The sequence below is a fragment of the Myotis nattereri genome, assembly GCF_964212035.1.
Source record: "Myotis nattereri genome assembly, chromosome: 7".
In the NCBI taxonomy this organism is placed as follows: Eukaryota; Metazoa; Chordata; class Mammalia; order Chiroptera; family Vespertilionidae; genus Myotis; species Myotis nattereri.
In genome coordinates this window covers 37,801,043-37,822,579 of record NC_138082.1, presented here as the reverse complement: position 1 = coordinate 37,822,579, position 21,537 = coordinate 37,801,043, and the positions used below count along the sequence as shown (strand labels likewise).

The window sequence follows — 21,537 nt, the reverse complement described above, 5'->3', positions numbered from 1 at the left end:
TCTGCTCTAACCTCTGATAACTAGATAAACTCAGTTTCTTTAAATGCTGTACTTAATTTTTAAACTGGATCTTATTTGAAAAGATAGTCTAAACCCTGCCCTGGGTCCTTGCCCGAGATGAAGTTGACCAGATCACCTGTTTCTTCACCCCATTGCTCTTTATCTCTGTACTTTCCTTTTCTCGTAATTACCTTGAGCCCTGGCCAGTGTCTCAGTGTACCCTTCCTGACATGACAATATAATCTTAATTTCTCTAAGAATAAAATTAGGCAATATGCCAGGTTTTGAAAGTCAAATGCTTTTAGATTGTAATCAGTAAGTTTCCCATAACATGTAAAGTTGCAAACTAAATATTTAATACTCAAATTCACTATTCATATACGCACTGTGTTCACAATTACATGAGAATATCTTGAACACCACTCATTTTCCTGAAGAAAAATTATTTCTAGCACACCATATGCTAATTAATAAACTTTCTGATATTGATTGGAGTTAAAAATGGTGCTCCTCTGATGTAGATTTTTCTATTAGGATCCTTCAAATGCTAACAAACTATTCCTGGAGTATTAGCCTTATTAGTGTACCTGAAATATTAATCAACCATCCCTAAGAAGTAGATAAAATTAACATACTCACTCCTATACACGTGTACTCACGCAGATCATATTCTCTTTTCTGATGTGTTTTAAAGTAAATCATAAGCAAACATAAGAATTAGGGAATCACTCATACATAGAATGAATGACTGAGAATCCTGTCCGCACTTTTCACACACACCCCCATACCAATTTTGAGTGAATTGGCATGAGACTACAGTTAGTTTGCTGCAGGGACAAAGAACGCCTGGTTCACCCCTTTACTCTTTCCATGGTTCAGATGGAATTTGAAGAAATTGTTTCTGGCACCTCCCACTCTAACTTGTAATGTATTTGGTCACCGAAACAAAGCAGTCCTGGTTTGGCTTAAAATGGAGCTGTTGGTTTTGCATTTCTGGATCTTTATCGGTTAAATAGGCGTCGCAGGCTTCCCTCAAAAATTATCATAAAACACAAATTAGGTCCCATCCTTTTTCTCTTCCTGCTCTTCCAGAAAAATTCATTTCATACATGTGTAAGTAGCAACGGAGAATTTACTGAATTTCACAAGATAAACTGAGGAGAGGGTTTCGTGTCAAATATTCCAACGTCAACTCTCTTAAATTTCTCATGAGACATTCTCTTCTTTCGGGTGTCTTCTTCCTCACACGTGATCAAACAGATGTCCTCTCTTCCTCTCCCTTCCTTCAGAAGCTCCCCAGCTCCTGCTGATCCCATTCCCTCTCAAAAGCACAAGCATTTCTCTCCGGTTACATGCTTAATAACCTTACCATTTACTCTGAATCTCAGCATAGGCCCCACAGCCCCAGCATTCACTATGAATGAGTTTATCAAACCAGCAAATGTAGGTCTTTTCCTCTGGAGGATTTGTATGTCAATAGCCTAGAAAAATAAAACTAAATTTCCCACATTGTTACATGTGTTCTTCTAGAAAAATAGATGGAGTTCCAAAAACCTTACAAATATGTTTTTGAAACACAATCCCTCCTTAATTTGGAGAGTTTCTGAGTAATGGACATAGAAAAACATGCTCATTAATTTTGGATTTTTGTCACTTATGATGGATGCGGCTTCTTATGACGACACACGAGGGTAAGCTCAAAATAAAGATTTAAATATGTTCTTCCCAGAAAGAAAACATAAGCTGGAAAATCTCAGACATTTTTTGTAGCAATATTTTTTCTGATACATCTCCTTGGGCAAACCACAATGCGATATCACTTCACACCTGTCAGAATGGCTAGCATCAATAAATGAACAAACGAGTGCTGGCGAGGATGTGGAGAAAAGGGAGCCTTCATGTACTCTTGGTGGGAATGCAGATTTGGGCAGCCACTGTGGAAAGCAGTATGGAGTTACCTCAAAAAAGTTAAAAATGGAACTGTCTTATGACCCATCGATTCTACTTCTACAAATACATCTGAAGAAACCCGAAACACTAATTTGAAAGAATGTATGCACACCTATGTTCATTGCAGCATTATTTATGATAGCCAAGATTTAGAAGCAGCCCAAGTGTCTATCAGTAGTTGAGTGGCTAAAAAAAAAACCTGTGGTACATTTACACAATGAAATACTCCTCTGCCATAAAAAAAAGAGAAGGAAATCTTACCTTTTGCGACAGCATGAATGGACCTGAAGAGTATTTTGCTAAGTGAAATATGCCAGTCAAAGAAATACAAATACCGTATGTTTTCACTTATATGTGGAATCTAATGAGCAAAATAAACTAACAAACAAAATAGAAACTGACTCATAGATCCAGAGAACAGACTGGCAGCTGTAGAGGGGAGGGTTTTGGGGAACTGGGTGAAGAAGGTGAAGGGATTAAGCAAAGAAAAACAAAACAAAAGAACTTTAGACACAGACAACAGTATAGTGATTACCAGAGGGAAAGGTTGTGAGGGGAGGTAGAAGAAGGTAAAGGGGGGATAAATGGAGATGGAAAGAGACTTGACTTGGGATGCTGAAAACACAATACAATATGCAGATGATGTAGTATAGAATTGTCCACCAGAAGCCTATATAATTTTATTAACCAATGTCACCTCAATAAATTCAATTAAAAACAAACTAAATTTTCAAAGAACCTAAAAATTAAATAAAATACAGTACATTCAAACAAGAATATTCTACAAAACCATTAAAATATGTTGATTTATAAAATGTCTTAATGATTCACCATATTATATTAAGAAGAACATTTTTTTTATTAGTTAAGGTATTACAAATGTGTCCTCATCGCCCCCATTAACCCCCAACCTCCCCCCCCCCCCGCCCCGCACACTCATGCTCCCATCCCCCTGTTGTCCATGTCCATTGGTTTGGCTTATATACATGTATACAAGTCCTTCGGTTGATCTCTTCTCCTTTACTTTTATGATATGCTATTAAATGGAGAAAGTCAGAAAGGTATTGTATTTTGATCTAATGTGATAAAATGTATGGAATAACAGCTGAGGGGAAATGGTAAAATGTTAATAGCATTTTTCACTAAATAGAGGGATCATAGATGATCTATTGTCCACTTTGTACTTTACTGGGTCTCCAACAAAGGTCACATACTATTTTTACATAATAAATAATAAAGTATTCTTGCAAAAGCACAAAACAAATTTTTGGATTTTTGTCAAATATAATGGATGTGGCTTTTTATGATGGTATCTGGTCTATAACAAAAAGGTACAAGCTGTACTGTCTCAGCACACACTAATCTACAGTTATTTGTGTACAGAGAGAATTATCCTAAGAATAAATATCTAAAAATAATTGGAGATCATAATAAGTTCCCTAAAATAACTTTGTTGGGGAAAAAACAGATGAAAAATTTGATTCTAGCAACTGACTCTTTAACAGATGAAATGTGTCTCTACATGTTGTTGGTGATCATAATTTCTAGGGAAAAAATCAGGACAAAGGTCATTTGTAATGCTGCAATGATATTGGTGCAGGAAGTCATTTTGGAGACGTTGGAATTCCTAGGACATTTTCATAATTTATGAGGAAAGCACTTCAGAATATTTGAAATTACTATCTGCCTTATTTCTAAGTAGAATCAGTCCTACTGGAGGCAGAGAATAGGGACCGATCTAAATATTATGAGGTAAGGAACAGTGCAAAGTCCTAATTTCCTGAAACGTCTCCACCTAGGGTGGTCTTTCTTGGTACCTGGATTAAAATTGCCATTACTTGAACCTATCTTTGGAGATATGATAAAGAAATGTATATTCCTCAGGAAAAAGATGTTAAAATGTTCACCCTATTATATTGCAAGGCATGAAGGAGAAGCCTTAATTAGGAATAGTCTGTGACTAGAAGAATGCTATCTTGGCCTAAAGGGAATGAGAAGTTGAATTCCATAGTGGGAGAAGAATTAGATTAGAAGTCAGGAACTTTGTGTCCTGGTGCTGTTTTTGGTATTGACTTGACAAGGCTTCTTGGGTGACTTTTCATTTTTGTGAAATGTGGAATGTGGATCATAGAAGTAACCCTTCTGACTTTACAGTGTTATGCAAAGGATAGAATGACATGCATTTTTTTTCTTTGAAAAATTGAAAAGTATTATAAAAATATAAGGTATTATTGTTAAACTGGATGATAGAATTAAGATCAGGAAAATAAAATGGGTGGTAGAGGGAGCCTTGTTTCAGGTTAGCTGGTGATAACTATAAATATTGATAATGTAGAATGAAGGTGCAAAGGAAGGAAAGAGGACCAAGCTTCTAAAACAATCCTACACTCTAAGATGGATTGGATGCCCCATGGGGCAGTTGGGATAAATTATGGTTAAACTGAACTTCACTTTTACCTATAATTGCCTGTTATGATAATTTGAGTGGGAAAAATATATATGAACAAAAACCATTATGGCATCAAGAATATAGATTCTGGCCCTAGCTGGTTTGGCTCAGTGGATAGATTGTCGGCCTTTGGACTGCAGGGACCTAGGTTTGATTCTGGTCAAGGGCATATGCCAGGGTTTTGGGCTTGATCCCCGGAAGGGGCATGCAGGAGGCAGCAGATCAATGATTCTCACCATTGATGTCTCTCTCTCTCTCTTCCTCTCTGAAAGCAATAAAAATATTTTAAAAAAAGAATATAGATTCTGTTTACTAGTATTTTCAAAGCCAAATTGAAATAATGATAAGGTTGAAGCATGAGCTAATATATTAGAGGATTTTAAAAAGTACTTTTGCTATATTTTCTTAGAGTCATTAGTGTCACTATCTGGTTATGTCATCTCCATAATTGTTGAAGCAAATATTTAACCTGAGAAAACTGACAAATTATAAACCTAGCTTAGGACACTTCTGGGTAAAACACTTCTTTTAGAATCACTCAAATTCTTTTATCTGGTTATTTTAAAGTCCACACGACGAGAACTAACCATAAATGCTCAGGGGTTTGTAGTAATAAAATTACTGCCTCGGGACCAAGGAGAGCATGAAATGAGTGGTGGTAATTTTGACCTCTGGTCTGCTAGTTTATGACACTTAGCCTTCAAAAGATGCCTTGCCTGTAGGGAGACAATGATTTTGTGAAAAAACTGTCCTAAATTTTCTCTATTATTTTAATTTCAGTAATGAATCTAAGGTTTAGAAGTAACTTGAAAGATACTCCTGAGACACAGTGCCCGAAGCCGGTCCATCCTTGCTGCTTGACACAGTCGCTGCAGGATAGAAACATCTGCACAGCATATGTTTCAAGGGACCTGGCGTATATAGCATACTGTTCTTAATATGTTTGCTCCCCTTAGCGCTGTGTGTTTTAACCAAGGTCACCTCTCCGAGAAAGGTTGTTTCCCCAGGTAGGGATTTTTCCCTGAAGTTAAGGAGGGGATGAAACTCCTTAACTAAGTGCCAGGCAGGTAGTTAATCACTTTAACTACAAACAATCATGCTTAAGCTACATAATCTTTACTCCCTGGAATGGAGATAAGAAACTCCCTAACCTTTGTAATAGAAATTGACAGGATTAAAATCAACTGGTATAAATATGAATGTAACAAGACAATAAACACTAGAACCTCTCTGGAGATCCAGACCAGAACTTGGCTGGAGATCCTGGCTGGAGATCCTGGCTAGGCTGCTGATCAACTGAACACTGTCTCCGTGTCCTTCCTTCCTCGCTGACTCCGTCCACACCTTTGGGGACCCCTGGACCTGCTGGGGTTGGACCCCGGCAACACAGTGAAACATTTCCCACCTTTGTCTGGTCAGCTCAGCGTAAGTTTCACTCAAAGCTGGAGATATGGACAACAAACAACAAAAACAAAAAGAAGAAAAAGAAAAACGAATATCCTTCTGTCTCCCATCCCAAAAGGAGATGCCAGGAAAGATATAAGACAGAGAGAAAAGACTATGCAGGACATTTCAGGTTTCACATGTCAAAAACTATACCTACTTAGCTTAGGCAAAGGGAAATCTATGGAAAGTTTACCTGGTTACTTCATGTTATTAGGGAAATTAAACTACTAGAACAGCAGTGAGCCTCAGAAAACAAAGAGAAACAAATGAGGCTGCCATCTCTTCTATTTCATTCATTTTGCCTGTCAAATTGATCCTCACCACAGTCGCCTACAGACCAATTCTCACCTTAAGTAGGAGACATGGTTATCAAGAACAAAAACAACTTTAATATTCTGTACTATCTATAATTTAAAAACTCTCTCATGATGACTTGGTTTCTGACAGCAAGTTCATGGGGGAAGGATTATGACAGCATAGGTCAGGTCTGCCTGGCCTTGTCATCCCATGATCAGAGTGTGGAGAGAGAGGTTCCTGGGAGAAGGTGAGTGGGATAATAATCTTTCACCCCAACAAGGGGAAGGGAGAGAGTATTGCCCAAAAAGACTAAACAAGAAATACTCACAAAGAACAACTCAGGAATCAGGAATGCCTGGGAGATAATGTTACTTGCTGATAAATTAACAAACGTTCCTGAGAAACTTATACCTCTTATTTCTGGCCTTTCTAATGATAATCTGGCAGCGCTGTTGGTGACTCCCCAGAACACACAGCCTCCAATTCTAAAAATGGATTGTGTTATGAAAATTGACTTGTAAGGGATTTGGATCTGTGAATATACAGAATCAATACCATTAGTGGTATTTTTTTTTTCCAGGCCAGTTTATAGAAGTAGAATCCGCACTATGCCCAAATGGAGGAAATTTGTTGCTCGTAGACCTTCCCTGACAGAAATGATGAAAGAAGTTCTTTAGATAGAAGAAACATTGTAAAGATCAGAAACTTGGATCTACCTAAAGAAAGGAAGAGCATCATTAAAGGAATAAGTCAAGTTAAAATTAAAACTTTAACTTTTCTTATTATTTTTTAATTACTTAATTAATTTATTTATTTTTTATTGCTTAAAGTATTACAAAGAGTATTACATATGTCTCCTTTTTTCCCCCCCGCCCTTGACAATCCCCTGGCCTCCCCTACCCACAGTGTCTTATGTCCACTGGTTATGCTTATATGCATGCATACAAGTCCTTTGGTTGATCTCTTACCCACCCCCCTCCTGCCCTCCCACCCTCCCTGGCCTTCCTGCTGTAGTTTGACAGTCTGTTCGAGGCAGCTCTGCCTCTGTATCTATTTTTGTTTGTAAGTTTATAATGGTCTTTATTATCCAGAAATGAGTGAGTTCATGTGATATTTTTCCTTCATTGGCTGGCTTATTTCACTTAGCATAATGCTCTCCAGTTCCATCCATGCCGTTGCAAATGGTAAGAGTTCCTTCTTTTTTACAGCAGCATAGTATTCCATCGTGTAGATGTACCACAGTTTTCTAATCCATTCATCTACAGATGGGCACTTAGGCTGTTTCCAGATCTTAGCTATGGTGAATTGTGCTGCTATGAACAGAGGGGTGCATATATCCTTTCTGATTGGTGTTTCTAGTTTCTTGGGATATATTCCTAGAAGTGGGATCACAGGGTCAAATGGGAGTTCCATTTGTAGTTTTTTGAGGAAACTCCATACTGTCTTCCATAGTGGCTGCACCAGTCTGCATTCCCACCAGCAGTGCACAAGTGTTCCTTTTTCTCCACATCCTCTCCAGCACTTGTCGTTTGTTGATTTGTTGATGATAGCCAGTCTGACAGGTGTGAGATGGTACCTCATTGTTGTTTTGATTTGCATCTCTCAGATGATCAGCGACTTTGAGCATGTTTTCATATGTCTTTTGGCTTTCTGAATGTCCTCTTTTAAAAGGTGTCTATTTAGGTCTTTTGCCCATTTTTTGATTGGATTGTTTATCTTCCTTTTGTTGAGTTGTATGAGTTCCCTATAAATGTTGGAGGTTAAACCCTTATCAGTGATAGCATTGGCAAATATGTTCTCCCATGTAGTGGGATTTCATGTTGTTTTGTTGATGGTTTCTTTTGCTGTGCAGAAACTCTTTATTTTGATGTAGTCCCATTTGTTTATTTTCTCTTTAGTTTCCAATGCCCTAGGATCTGTATCGGTGAAGAAGTTGCTTCGGCATATGTCTGAGATTTTGTTGCCTTTGGATTCTTCTAGTATTTTTATGGTTTCCCGTCGTATATTTAAGTCCTTTATCCATTTTGAGTTTATTTTTGTGTATGGTGTAAGTTGGTGGTCTAGTTTCATTTTCTTGCATGTATCTGTCCAATTTTCCCAACACCATTTATTGAAGAGACTATCTTGACTCCATTGTATGTTCTTCCCTCCGTTGTCAAATATTAATTGAGCGTATTGGTTGGGGCTGATTTCTGGGCTCTCTATACTATTCCATTGATCTATATGTCTGTTCTTGTGCCAGTACCAGGCAGTTTTGAGAACAGTGGCTTTGTAACACAGCTTGATATCTGGTATTGAGATCCCACCTACTTTGTTCTTTCTCAGGATCGCTGCAGCTATTCGGGTCGTTTTTTTATTCCAGATGAATTTTTGGAACGTTCGTTCTAGGTCTGTGAAATATGCCATTGGTATTTTAATGGGAAGCGCATTGAATTTATAGATTGCTTTGGGCAGTATGGACATTTTAATGATGTTGATTCTACCAATCCAAGAACATGGTATGTTCTTCCATCTCTTAATGTCTTCCTCTATCTCTTTTTTCAACCTCCTGTTGTTTTCATTCGTATTATTTTTTTAGAAGGATAGTTTTTTAACTGGAAAGTGCTAGTTCTGTGAGTTGATAGTTATATCCAGTATCAGACCTTCAGTGGACTGGACATGGATGAGGAAAGAACATTTGAGCTTAAAGATATAATAATAGAAACTCCCAAAACAGAAAAGCAAAGAGTTAAAATACAAAACAGTATATGCAAGAATTGTGGGAACCTGTGCCTCTGGACTATGACCTTTGCTCGTGCTTCTCAGCCTCCCTCCCCATTAGGTGACACATAATACTAAAGGGGAGTGGAATTGGCATTTCCTTCCCCCAGGTAGGTTAGACTCTGATAAAACCTCCAAAGGTTGGGTTGTGGTAAAACATTTTCTCTGGGGAGAGACCTTGTAAAGAAGAACAGAGCTTTCCTTTCTTTGAAAATGCCCACTGTTCCCCTTTCCTGTCAGAAGCATGAGATTTTTCTTTGACTTTTATTGCAAGAAACTAATAGAACTCCCAGAGGTAAAATTTACGAAAGTGTGAGGTCCCCTTCTGGCCCCCCACTTCTCACCCCACCCAGAGTTTTTAATCTCTCAGCCTGTTCACACTGAGCCTCCAGCCATTCAGCAATTGCACCTTAGGTTTTTCTACCCTGTGGCACCGGTTGCTACATAAGCTTCTGCCCCAGCAACTTGTGTTTGTCTGTAGTCACATGTCTGTCTCTCCATATTTTGGCAGTGATTTTCCCTGTCACCTTACTTCTCAAATGGATCTAAGAATTGTTTGTGTTCGCTTTTTTGTTCCAGTTTGTTAAGCTTTTTTACTTGTTATGACAGAGTGGTGACTTCTAAGTTCCTTACATCCCAGACCCAGATGATTCTTTGTAAATGTAGATGAGATCATGTTGCTCCTCTACTAAAAAAAACAAAAACAAAAATAAACCCACCTACCAGTGGCTCCCTGGAATAACAGCCAAAACTCTTATAATGTCCCATAGGGTCCTACTACCTGGGCAGGCTCCTCCTTCTCTCTGCCTGCTTTCATCTCTCTAAGCTGACCTTCTTCTATTCTCCATCATTCACCTCATTTCTGATACTCCAGGCTCACTGCTATTCTTTGACCATGGCAGGCATGCTCCAAACTTAAAGCCTTTGCAATTCTTGTTCCAGCTGCTTGGGGTGGTCTTTTCCCAGATATATCCATGAGCTATCAGTAAGCCTCGTCAGGGTCTATTCTTGCCAGCAGGCTCTGCTGTTACCGGAAGATTTCTCGTGAACTTAGAATCAAAACTGGATCACTTGGTTATGTGGCTGGGCATATACTGGCAACAGCCTACGGTACCCTGTAGGTACCATGGCTTCCATCAGAAAGTACTCTGCCTGAAAGAAAGCCTTCAAGCATACTAACACAGGGCATCCTCCTGTGGACACACTTAAGAAACAGACAGCATTTACTTTCGTAGCTATAAATGCAACCCTCCTTTCATTATTTAATTTTTAGTGCTTTCAAGGCTAACCACTGACTTTTGCTGATTGATGCGGTCTTTATTTTAGATATGCTATTGTGTCTAATCAATGGCAGTCGTCTCATAGACTAGGGAGCCGTTCTGTCTCTTTCTAAAGTGAAATTGCCCAACACAGTTTAGCTCCATTATGTGTAGGCTTAAAAATTTAACTCTACTTCTGAGTTCATGGAGAACACATTAGCTAAGAAGAAAAAGGGGGTATGAGAGGCACTTGACTGTGGAGGGCAAAAGGGGCACTCAGTCTATCAAGGTGACTCTCTAGGTCGAGTAGCAGGATTCTCACAAAATTTATATAAATTCTTGCCTGGCCCCAACCTCAGACTTACTGATAAAGACGTGGGCACTTTACATGTTGATAAGTGAGACTAGATTGCTCTCCAAAGATTTTACTTGAATCCACACTTTCAATAATAGTATATAAGTGCGCCTCCTCCCGCCTCAGTATGTACTGCTCCATCTTTCACTAAGTCCCCTGGGCACTGGCGTTAGTAAAATATATGATAAACATATACATAAAATAGATAACACGTATGAGCATCAAATAAACATGCTGTTCCTATTCCTATATATTATGAAGAGAGAAGCATATTACACGTTGATTCACCTATAGAAAAATGCTTCCCCGTGTGTTTATTCACAGTTTGTCTTAACTGACCAGTCACCATGTTAGAACAGAGATTAACTGTGCTGTGTATATGTACTTTGCTTCAAATAAAGTAGAAAGAGATCGATTTAAGGTGAGTCCAGAATATATGTGTTTGGCTTTGGCATGATATCAATGTCCTTTGATGTCTGTGATCCTTGGTGTGTTAAAGTAGAGCTTTTCATTGTAAGTCAATGACAAGAAGATTAAATAAACTATATGTGACAGCATTTTGAGAAAAGTAAAGTACATTTTAAATCTGAGAGATGATGGGCTTTACTGAGGAGTTTTGCCATACCATATTATAGGTTAAATATATTTCACGTTTACCTAGCATGGTTATTTTGATAAAATTTGGTGTCAAAACACAAGTAACCATTAAAAAACTGTTTCTTCTAAGGCCACTGAAATCACTCTTTTGTATATGTCAGGCTTTCAGAAAACTGATGTCTTTTGCAAATAGTTTTCTCATATGGAAATAAGATTTGCTCTTTCCTTTACTCTAGCCAGTGCACTGCTCAATGAATGGCTGTTCAAATTATATTCCGAGTTGGAGACCTTCTTTACCATATCAGGATTTACAAATGCATTATTTGTTCTACCGGTTCATAACATCTCTTCAATGAATTAACTTCACTGATGCCCACACAGTCATCCCTTGACCTACATCACCATCCGACCTGTAGTTGTGTCTCGCTCATGCTCAACACACAGTGGGGAGGGGTGTGCTTTTTTATATTAACTCATATTGCTTGATGGCTACTATGTCTCATTGCCCAGACCAAGTCATGATATAATTTCTGTGCCGCCCAGAATCTAGTCCCAGATGTGAGCAGGGCAGAGAGAAAGGCTGCTTCTTTCTAGTAACCTGAACGTTATTTGTAACTGGGTTCGATCCTGGAAACATTCCCGGAAGGTAAAATTTTCTATTTCCTGAATTCTATTCAAAACAATGACAACAGCAAAGACTGAAAAATTACATCTAATCTATCATCCATGTAACGGCCTTTAAAAGAGCTTAACAATAAGAAGGGTCTCGTGATCCTGTGAATCAAATTTCCCTTCTGGTTTTAACTTCAAAAAAGATCAATGACAATGGAAGATTGAGTCCTGGCGACTCAGATGAACAGCATCCAATAGGAATTAAAGACCCTGGTTTGTGTCCCAACTCAGCCAATGATTACTCTGTGAATTTAAGCAAGTCATTTTGCTATCTGAATTTCTTCCTTCATCTTTAAATTGCAGAGATTAGACTAGGATTCATAGTCACAGGAATCCTAGTGCACAGGAAAACTGTGCACCTTCTTCCCTAAAAAGGCACAAATGCAACTATAAATATAATTCCAAGAGAGGTCAGAGGCTTCCTATAACCCACCCACAGATTCATTAGAGGGCTTTCAGATGATTTCTAAGATCTAAAGTATGTGGTTTAAAAAATGAATCCATTTACATGTGCTACTCCCGATGCGAATTAGTTTTAAAATATAGAGATTTGGGCCAGTTATGTCTTTTGATGTTATAATTACTTTTTGTAACTTTTGCTGTTATAATTACTTTTTGTAACTTAGAGTACTCACAGCAGAGCAATTTTTCAGTTAAAAAAAAATCTCCTTTGTGCATTAATAACATCGTAGGGTCAGTGTAGTTGCTAGTTTACCCTGCTACTCAATGCAGGGTTCCTTCTATAACTTGCCTCAGAGATCAAAATGTAGCTTTGACTTGAACACACACAGTGATGGGGAGCTTACTCACATGTTTATTGCTGGGCAAACATGAAGAGTTTAGGAATTTTTTTTCTTTATATTGTGCTGTAATCGGCCGTCACCACATAAATTTCAGTGACCCTTTTTCTGCCCCAGGAGCTACTACATAAATAAATTGCATTTCTTTCTTCAGTCTTTCAGGAATTCAGCAGCAGCCTCTTTTGTCCTCTCTTCTCTCTCTGCTACACATTCTAGTTTCAAATTTAATTATTCTAGAAAAGTGATTTCATAAGATTACTTTTTTTCAATTAAATCTTTATTGTTCAGATTATTACAATTGTTCCTCATTTTTCCCCCATAGCTCCCCTCCACCCAGTTCCCACCCCACCCTCTGCCCTTACCACACCCCTGCACTGTCCTCATCCATAGGTGTACGATTTTTGTCCAGTCTCTTCCCGCATCTCCCACACCCCTTTCCCCCCTGAGAATAGTCAGTCCACTCCCTTTCTATGCCCCTGATTCTATTATATTCACCAGTTTATTCTGTTCATCGGATTATTTATTCACTTGATTTTTAGATTCACTTGTTGATAGATATGTATTTGTTGTTCATAATTTGTATCTTTACCTTTTTCTTCTTCCTCCTCTTCTTAAAGGATACCTTTCAGCATTTCATATAATACTGGTTTGGTGGTGATGAACTCCTTTAGCTTTTTCTTGTCTGTGAAGCTCTTTATCTGACCTTCAATTCTGAATGATAGCTTTGCTGGGTAAAGTAATCTTGGTTGTACGTTCTTGCTAGTCATCATTTTGAATATTTCTTGCCACTCCCTTCTGATCTGCATAGTTTCTGTTGAGAAATCAGCTGACAGTCGTATGGGTACTCCCTTGTAGGTAACTGACTGGTTTTCTCTTGCTGCCTTTAAGATTCTCTCTTTGTCTTTTGCTCTTGGCACTTTAATTATAATGTGTCTTGGTGTGGTCCTCTTTGGATTCCTTTTGTTTGGGGTTCTCTGCGCTTCCTGGACTTGTAAGTCTATTTCTTTCACCAGGTAGGGGAAGTTTTCTGTCATTATTTCTTCAAATAGTTTTCAATATCTTGCTCTCTCTCTTCTTTTGGCACCCTTATAATTTTTAGATTCTTTTTTTCTTTTTGTTTTTCCAGTCGGGTGTATTTTGCTTCTTCGTATTTCAAATCTTTGACTTGATTCTTGTGATCTTCTAGTCTGCTGTTGGGAGTCTGCCTAGTATTCTTTATTTCAGTCAGTGTATGCTTAATTTCTAGTTGGTCCTTTTTCATAACCTCGAGGGTCTCACTAGATTTCTTGAGGGTCTCACTAAATTTATCAGCGGTTTCTAGAAAATTCTTGAAAAACCTTAAAAGTGTGGTTTTGAACTCTACATCCAGTAGTTTGCTTTCCTCCATTTCTGTCATTTGTGACCTGTTTCTTTGTCTCCGCATTTTTTATGCTTCCCTGTGTTGATAGAGTGGCTTTCTGTGCTAGGTGTCCTGTAGGGCCCAGTGGCTCAGCCTCCCCAATTACCGGAGGTGGACAGTCTTGGTGCACCACTTTGTGGGCTTTGTGCACAGTCTTGTTGTAGTTAAGCCTTGATTGTTGTAGGTATCACTGGGAGGAATTGACCTCCAGGCCAATTGGCTGTGAGAATCAGCTGTGTCTACAGTGGGAGAACTTCTGTGCTGGAGACACCCTTCTGGGGCAAGACTTGCTTCAGTGGGGCTTTGGTGCTCACTGAGTCTTCCCCCCGAGTGTGTCCCTTATGGATCTGAGGAGTTGTAATCTGGATGGTCCCACTCTGACCACTGGGTACACTGGCTCTTGGATCTCTAAGGAGTCGCTAATCTAGCCTCTGCCTGAGGCTACCCAGCAGAAGCCCAGCTGTGAAGCAATGCAAGCTGCTGTGGGGCCTTGGGCCTTCTTTTTGAAGTTCTGGGTTTCTCAGACCCAGCTGCAGTTTGTTAGGTAATTTTCAGATTGCAAAGCGCTAGGCCTTTCATATGCAAAAGCCTCTGCGCACAGCTTGGGTGGGGGGGTGTCTCAGGGGATCAACGGGGCAGAGCAAGCAGCTATGGATGCTCCTCAGTCCTACCCTAAGAGGCCCTGCTTCTCAGTGTCCTGGTAACTGCTGCAAGTACCTCTGAGAGAAAGCCGCCCTTGAGTTCCGACCGATGCCAGACAGTCTAGTTTCTCCCATATGAGCCTGGGTCCCCAGAGACTCGCCCTGAACTGGAGTTCAGAGCAGTCGGGAGCTTGAGACTCCCTCCCGATTGAAAAAGACAATGGTGTCCTCAGCTGCCAGCCCTTTCTGCGTGCGCCTCCATACCTCTGCACTTTACTTCCGCACCTCCTCTGAGTCTCAGTGTGCTTTTCTCTTTCCTTCTAGTTGTAGAATTTACACTCAGCCAGCCTTCCTGTGGTTCTGGATGATGTCCATTTTGTCTTTTAGTTGTATTATTGAAGTGGTTGTGCGAGGCAACAATTTCTGGTGTTTACCTATGCTGCCATCTTGGTTTCTCCCCTCATAAGACTACTTTTAATCCCAATTATCTTCTTCAATGAAACTCTTAAAATTCAGAGTCAAGAATTAGGCAGCATGGCTCAGCTGGTGTGGTATAGCAGTCAAGCATCAGACCATGAACTAGGAGATTGATAGTTTGATTCTGGGTCAGAGTACATGCCTGGGTTTTAGGCTTGATCCCCAGTGGGGGATGTGCAGGAGGCAGCCAACTGATGATGTTCCTCTCTCATTGATGTTTCTATCTCTCTCTCCATCTCCCTTCCTCTCTCTCTTACTAGTAAAAAATCAATGAAAACATAGTTTTAAAAAAGGAGTTAGGCAGCATGATCCAGAAAATTTCTGACTAACACATGATTAGAGAGTGATTCCCTCTCTTAAACTGCTGACTCTGCTGTTAGGAATGCCACCAAAACCTCCAAGAGCTCTGTTCCTAGGAACAGGTGACTCTACTGGGTCAATGTGAAATTGTAGTCACCTGAAACCCCTACCTATAACCAACCTAGGTGGCCCTCAGTCTCTATATTTTAGATTGAAAATAATCTTTCTAAAAACAAAACTCCCTGTTGACCTCTACCATAATTGCTTAAGCCATCTATTCAGTAATTAAAACCTTTTGGAATACTGTTTGTATTGTCATTCATTATGTCATCTTATCTCCCATGATTTGTGCCATCTACAAATGTAATAAACCTGACTTTCCCCCTCCAAATGTATTGGTAATCATATTGACCTGTGGTTCGCCAAGTACAAGCCTCCTTCTATGGATTCATTATTCATAATTCTTCACTCAGCCACTTCTTCACAACCTCATCCAATTCACATTTAACCTTCTGATCTACAGGATGGAGAAGAGCATGAGTATTATGTTCTGTTTGGAGGCAATGCTTATTTATTTTCCTTTAACTTTTGCTTAGTCTACTTTCCTTCCTCAAACTCTATTTTTTTTCATTCCTTCATGTATTCATACTGCATATTCCACTCTTATATGTGGTCTTCTTTTTCATGTGTGCATTTTGCTATGGAGGAAAGAACCTATCTTGTGTTTTTTGGGGAGCCCTTTGACTTCTTCCCGGTGCAGGGCTGGCTGAGTCTGTGCTGGTGCCAGGAGGCCCTTTGCCCATGCTGAGTCAGCCCCTGGGCGGTTGAGGTGTTTTCCTACTTGAGCATCAGCACTTGGCAGAGGAGGAGGCTGAGAATCTCATTAACACCCCAAACCAAGTGATTTCCTTCCACCTCCAGAATTACTCAAATGTCAAATGAGGGCTTAAAGAAAATTTAAAAGCGAAGTGTGTGTGTGTTTGGAGATGGGAGGAGGTTGGTGAGGAGAAAGATTTATTAGCCCTCACAGACTTTACATTTTAATATCAGCATTATTTTACCTGTAACCAAATAAATATTACTGATAGGAAAAAATATTCAAAACACAAATTTACCAATGATCCATTATCTAATGGAAAGGTGACATTAGCGTAAACTGCTTTGGGAGCCAAAATGTGTGTGGTTTTGTAGAAATGTTCTACAGACCATCTCTGTGATGTCACCAACTCTTGCCTCATCAAAATCTTTTACCTAGAAACAGTTAGTGTCACACTCAAATAAGCCTAAGAAAGGCCCTTCTAAGGTTTGTCCCAGTGAGTTATATAAGTAAGCCTTTTTACTTTTAAAAAGGCTTACTTATATAACCTTGTGACCATTAATATTGTAAAATGAATTAAGTATGGATCAAGGTAAGCAAGTAGATCTATACTCAAGTATGGAAAATTAATTAACAGTTGGTTAGTGGTTTTATAAGTTGGGTATTTTGGTTACTGATTTTTTAAAAATGTTTAACCTCCCTAATATAGACAAATCAATGTTGACATTTAGTTATTAACACTAATTTAAAGAAAATTGTCTTAAACACAGCTTTCTTACTCTGTAGCTGGACACCTTCATGTATTCATACTGCATATTCCACTCTTGGAAGGGATGGAAGGGATGAGCTTGGAGGCAATAGGACCTTTGCAAACCCAGAGATATCCAGACAAGTTCAGCGCAGGAGAGAAAGTGGCAGGCAGCTGAATGATGACTGTACTTTAATATTTTAGAGGGAATCCTGAGATCATCTGAGCCGGGTTCATAGGTCCTGTATCCCTGATAAGTCCTAGAGGATGTTAGGAAAACCTAGGTCAGTGTCCATAAAGCTAAAAGTGAAAATAAGTTGGAGTCTCTGAGAGTGGAATTTTATGCCTCAGTCAGTCACCCAGCCATCGCTCTACATGGAGGGACTATGATGTGTCAGACCTTCTCTTATAACTATACTACCCTTATCATCTTGAACAAATTTTATCTTCTTAGAATCTAAATTTCACCATCCAGGTATTTATCTTAGGGGTTGTTGTGAGGTCAGTGACTCAGGTATGTAAGACTCTAGCAGTAATTAACTGGATGCTTTTTAAACGTCTTCCCTTCTCCTTAGCATTTAGACTTTTGGTTTTTTTACCCATGAATTTGCAATAATACGAAAAAAGTTCCATTTGTTAATAACAAACGTCTCTCTACAGTCTTGAGTCAACAGGAATTGGGAGTGATTTGTGTTTGTGGATCAAATCAAAGTATTTAAATATTATTACAACTGATCAAATATTTTTGCAAGATAATCCACCAAGCCCAAGGATGTCATTCTTTGCCAAACAGCACTCTGAAGCTTGCTCACTGCAGTACATGAAACACCACACTTGTTTCCCCCAGTTTTTTTGTTTCATAGCAAGCATGAGCGGCAACTTCCTTTCATTTATCAGTTCTAACTGGTATGTTTTTCAGTAGTACTTATGAAAATCTCATAAACCACTTTTCTAAAATAAAAAATATGTATAAGATTTCCCATATGCACAGAGTGTCAGCTAGCATAAAGATAATTTTGTAGATTGATCTGGCTGTAGTAGTTGTCTTCTGATTTATATTCCAACTTTGAATTAATTTTGAAAAAAACCCAAATATACATTAGTGTGGAATGGCCAAAAACATATACCAAATTGTTTGTTTCTTCATTAATTCTATCAACCATTTATGCAATAAATATTAATGTGCACCTACTATTTGCCAGGCACTGCGTCTAGAACCCCGCAGTGAAACTACATAATCCTGACATCAAGATGTTTGTTCTATGAGAAAGATAGATAAACAAATACGGTTCTATTGGGTGATTGGTACAAGAGCAAGTGACCCAAGAGCAGTGGGGGAATATGAGAAAGATCTAGGTCATTCCACTTGGGAATTAGGGAACCTTCACAGAGGAGGCAAGCTGAGACCAGAAGGATGAGTGGGAGATTACCAGGTGGGTGAGTAGGAAGAAACCATTTGTCAGAGAATAGAACAAGGAAAGCATGGAGGCTTGATGGAACCTGGTCTGATCAGGGAATAGGGAAGAGTAGGTTGTATTGTTAAAGAGTAAATTACTGTGAAAGGCGAAAGCAGGAAGGGCCGGTGAGAAATGAGGCCAAATCAGTAGGGAGAGGCCAGATCACATAAGCCTGTACAGCAGGCAAAGGTATGCCAATTTTTTTTCTCTCTGTAGGAGGTAAGGGAAGTTACTGAAGAACTTTGAGTACAGAGGTTTCATAATTATAAGTATGTTCCTATTCCCAATAACAATATTATGATTCTTTTGTTGTTTACACATTACAATGAAATGGCAAACAGCAGCCCCTTTGTTCCTAGGGGTTTCAGTGGTTCTCGTTGTAATAGAGTCCAGAGATGCCAAAAGAAATATTTGAACTAAAATGATATATCAGGGTTACAATAAGAGCCTGTGAGCAGATTTTTCGGTTAACAGGTTTTTAACAGGCTGTGATGCAATTCTTAATGGAGAAGATTACATTATAAAAAATTGGCCGCCTCTCATGGAAATTTGGCTGGGTATGTCTTTATTCCTTGGTGAATTAAAAGGTTTGCATAGGATTAGATTGTTGAGATTCTTGGAGAAAACACATATACCCCAGCGAAAACTTTCCACTCATTTTCTTTATCTCTAGCAGCAAAGCAGTGTATCTGTCAGGATAAATTTCACTGAAATTCATTTGTATCATTTCAGGGGTTAAACACCTGAAAGGCCAGAGTGAATCAGCATTCCCTGAAGAAGAAGAAGGTGTCAACGAAAGAGAAAAGCAATGGGACCATTAATTACGGGTCTGCTACAAGAGGGCTTCTTGGGAGTATGAACTATTAACTTTTCTGAATAACCCACGGACGCTACTGCTTGACTTCCAGAGGCATTCTCCACCTGTGCTCTCCACACTCATACCGTAGTAGTACACCTCCTCAGAAGCCCTCCTTGATTGAACTTGAGAACTAAGTACAGATTGTTCCATATCACTTACACGTAAAGAACAAGCACTTATTTTACAGGGGTTTTTCTCTTTCATGACATTGACATTTGCAAACTTGGGAGTGTTCTAACTTTAAAACTGCTGAGCTTAATTGCTGATGTCCTACTGACATAGTTTGCCTTCTAAGGTCAAATGTAAATAGCAGCAATTTAAGAGTAAAAAGTAAATATTAAATACATTTAGACATGAATGTATGTCTGGGTTTAACTTATAGACGAATATTTCATGAATATCAATATTTAATATTTTTGTTAACTTTTAAGTTGATCTGTACATAATATTTATTTCAAAGTGATGAAGAAATGACAGATTTCTTGATTCAAAATACCACCATATATTAGTCTTTAGTTATTAAAAAAGAAAAATGCTAAATCTAAAATAAAATATGCAAAATCTGCCCTGCAATGTTTTTTTGTTATTATTTGAAAATATTCCCTACTGCATTTTAATTAATTATTAGCATTCTATAAATCTTCTATTATCATAAATAAGAAATTCTATTAGTTCATGCCTGAAGTCATTGATTAATTCAACAATTATTTTTTTAACCGGTTTATCTCTAGTAAGGCACATTGCTGAGGGTTATGAAAATAAAGGAAAAATAATTTCTTTACTATAAAACTGTCAGAGAAGATAAAGCAGTAGTATAAAGCAAGGTTTTCTAAGACAGTATTATTTATTAAATACTAGAGGCCCAGTGCACGAAATTTGTGCATGGATAGGGTCTTGAGGCCTCGCCGGCAATCAGGGACAGTCTGTGGGTTACTGGCTGGGTGATTGGGGGGCCGCTGCTGGAACCTGCCTTGGCTGGCCTGGGGCCTGCGGGCTGGGGGCAGCTCCTGTGTTGAGCGTCTGCCCCCTGATGGTCAGTGCATGTCATAGTGACTGGTCATTCCACCTGTTGTTTTGCCGTTCAGTCGATTTGCATATTAGGCCTTTATTACATAAGACTAGAGGCCTGATGCACAAAAAATTGTTCACCCAGGGGGGTCCCTCAGCCCAGCCTGTGCCCTCTCACAGTCTGGGACCCCTCGGGGATGTCCACCTGCTGGCTTAGGTCCACTCCCCAGGGGATAGGGCCTAAGCTGGCAGTCAGACATCCCTCTGGCAGCCTGGGAGCCCTCGGGGGATGTCCACTTGCCAGCAGGGAGCAGGCCTAAGCTGCAGTCAGACATCCTTAGAGCTGCTGAGGAGGCGGGAGAGGCTCCCGCCACCACCACTGTGCTGGCAGCCAACATCCTGGCTTGTGGCTGAACAGAGCTCCCCCTGTGGGAGCACACTGACCACCAGGGGGCAGCTCCTGCATTGAGTGTCTGCCCCCTGGTGGTCAGTGTGTGTCATAGTGACCAGTCATTCCCAGTTGTTATGCTGTTAGGGTCAATTTGCATATTACCTTTTTATTATATAGGATAGAGGCCTGGTGCACGAGTGGGGGCCGGCTGGTTTGCCCTGAAGGGTGTCCCATATCAGGGTGGGGGTCTCGCTGGGGTACCTGGACAGCCTGGGTGAGGGGCTGAGGGCTGTTTGCAGGCTGGCCACAGCCCCTTCAGGGTGGGGGTCCCTACGGGGGTGCCTGGCCAGCCTGGGTGAGGGGCTGAGGGCTGTTTCAAGCTGGCCATACCCCCTTCAGGGTGGGGATCCATACTGGGGTGCCTGGCCAGCCTGGGTGAGGGGCTGAGGGCTGTTTCAAGCTGGCCATACCCCCTTCAGGGTGGGGATCCATACTGGGGTGCCTGGCCAGCCTGGGTGAGGGGCTGAGGGCTGTTTCAAGCTGGCCATACCCCCTTCAGGGTGGGGATCCCTACTGGGGTGCCTGGCCAGCCTGGGTGAGCGGCTGATGGCCATTTTAAGGCTGGTCACGCCCCCCAGTGACCCAAACTCCCAGCCTCTCCTTTTTTTCTTTCTTTTTTTTTCAGTAGGTATCTGGGAATTATTTATCTTCTATAATTGAAACTTTGTAGCCTTGAGTGGAGCCAAGTGCTGGCCAGGGCAGGTGGGAAGCTTGGCTTCCTCCATCGCCAGGGGCAACCCAAGGCTCATACTCTCTCCAGCTCCATGGCTGCCGCCATCTTTGTGATGGAGTGAT

The 21,537-nt window shown here is 40.0% G+C and overlaps 1 protein-coding gene across 2 annotated transcripts in view; it reads left to right on the top strand.

The window, feature by feature from the left end:
- Positions 1 to 19,854, top strand: part of PPP1R1C (protein phosphatase 1 regulatory inhibitor subunit 1C) — a 103,564-nt gene extending 83,710 nt beyond the window's left edge. Inside the window, exon 5 of one of the 2 annotated variants that reach the window (XM_081095127.1) lies at positions 19,157 to 19,854. In XM_081095127.1, the coding sequence (XP_080951253.1) occupies positions 19,157 to 19,245 (89 nt within the window). In that variant the 3' untranslated portion in view covers positions 19,246 to 19,854. The remainder of the gene's footprint in view (positions 1 to 19,156) is intronic. The other variant, XM_081095128.1, reaches the window with a different exon arrangement.
- Positions 19,855 to 21,537: the final 1,683 nt, after the last annotated feature.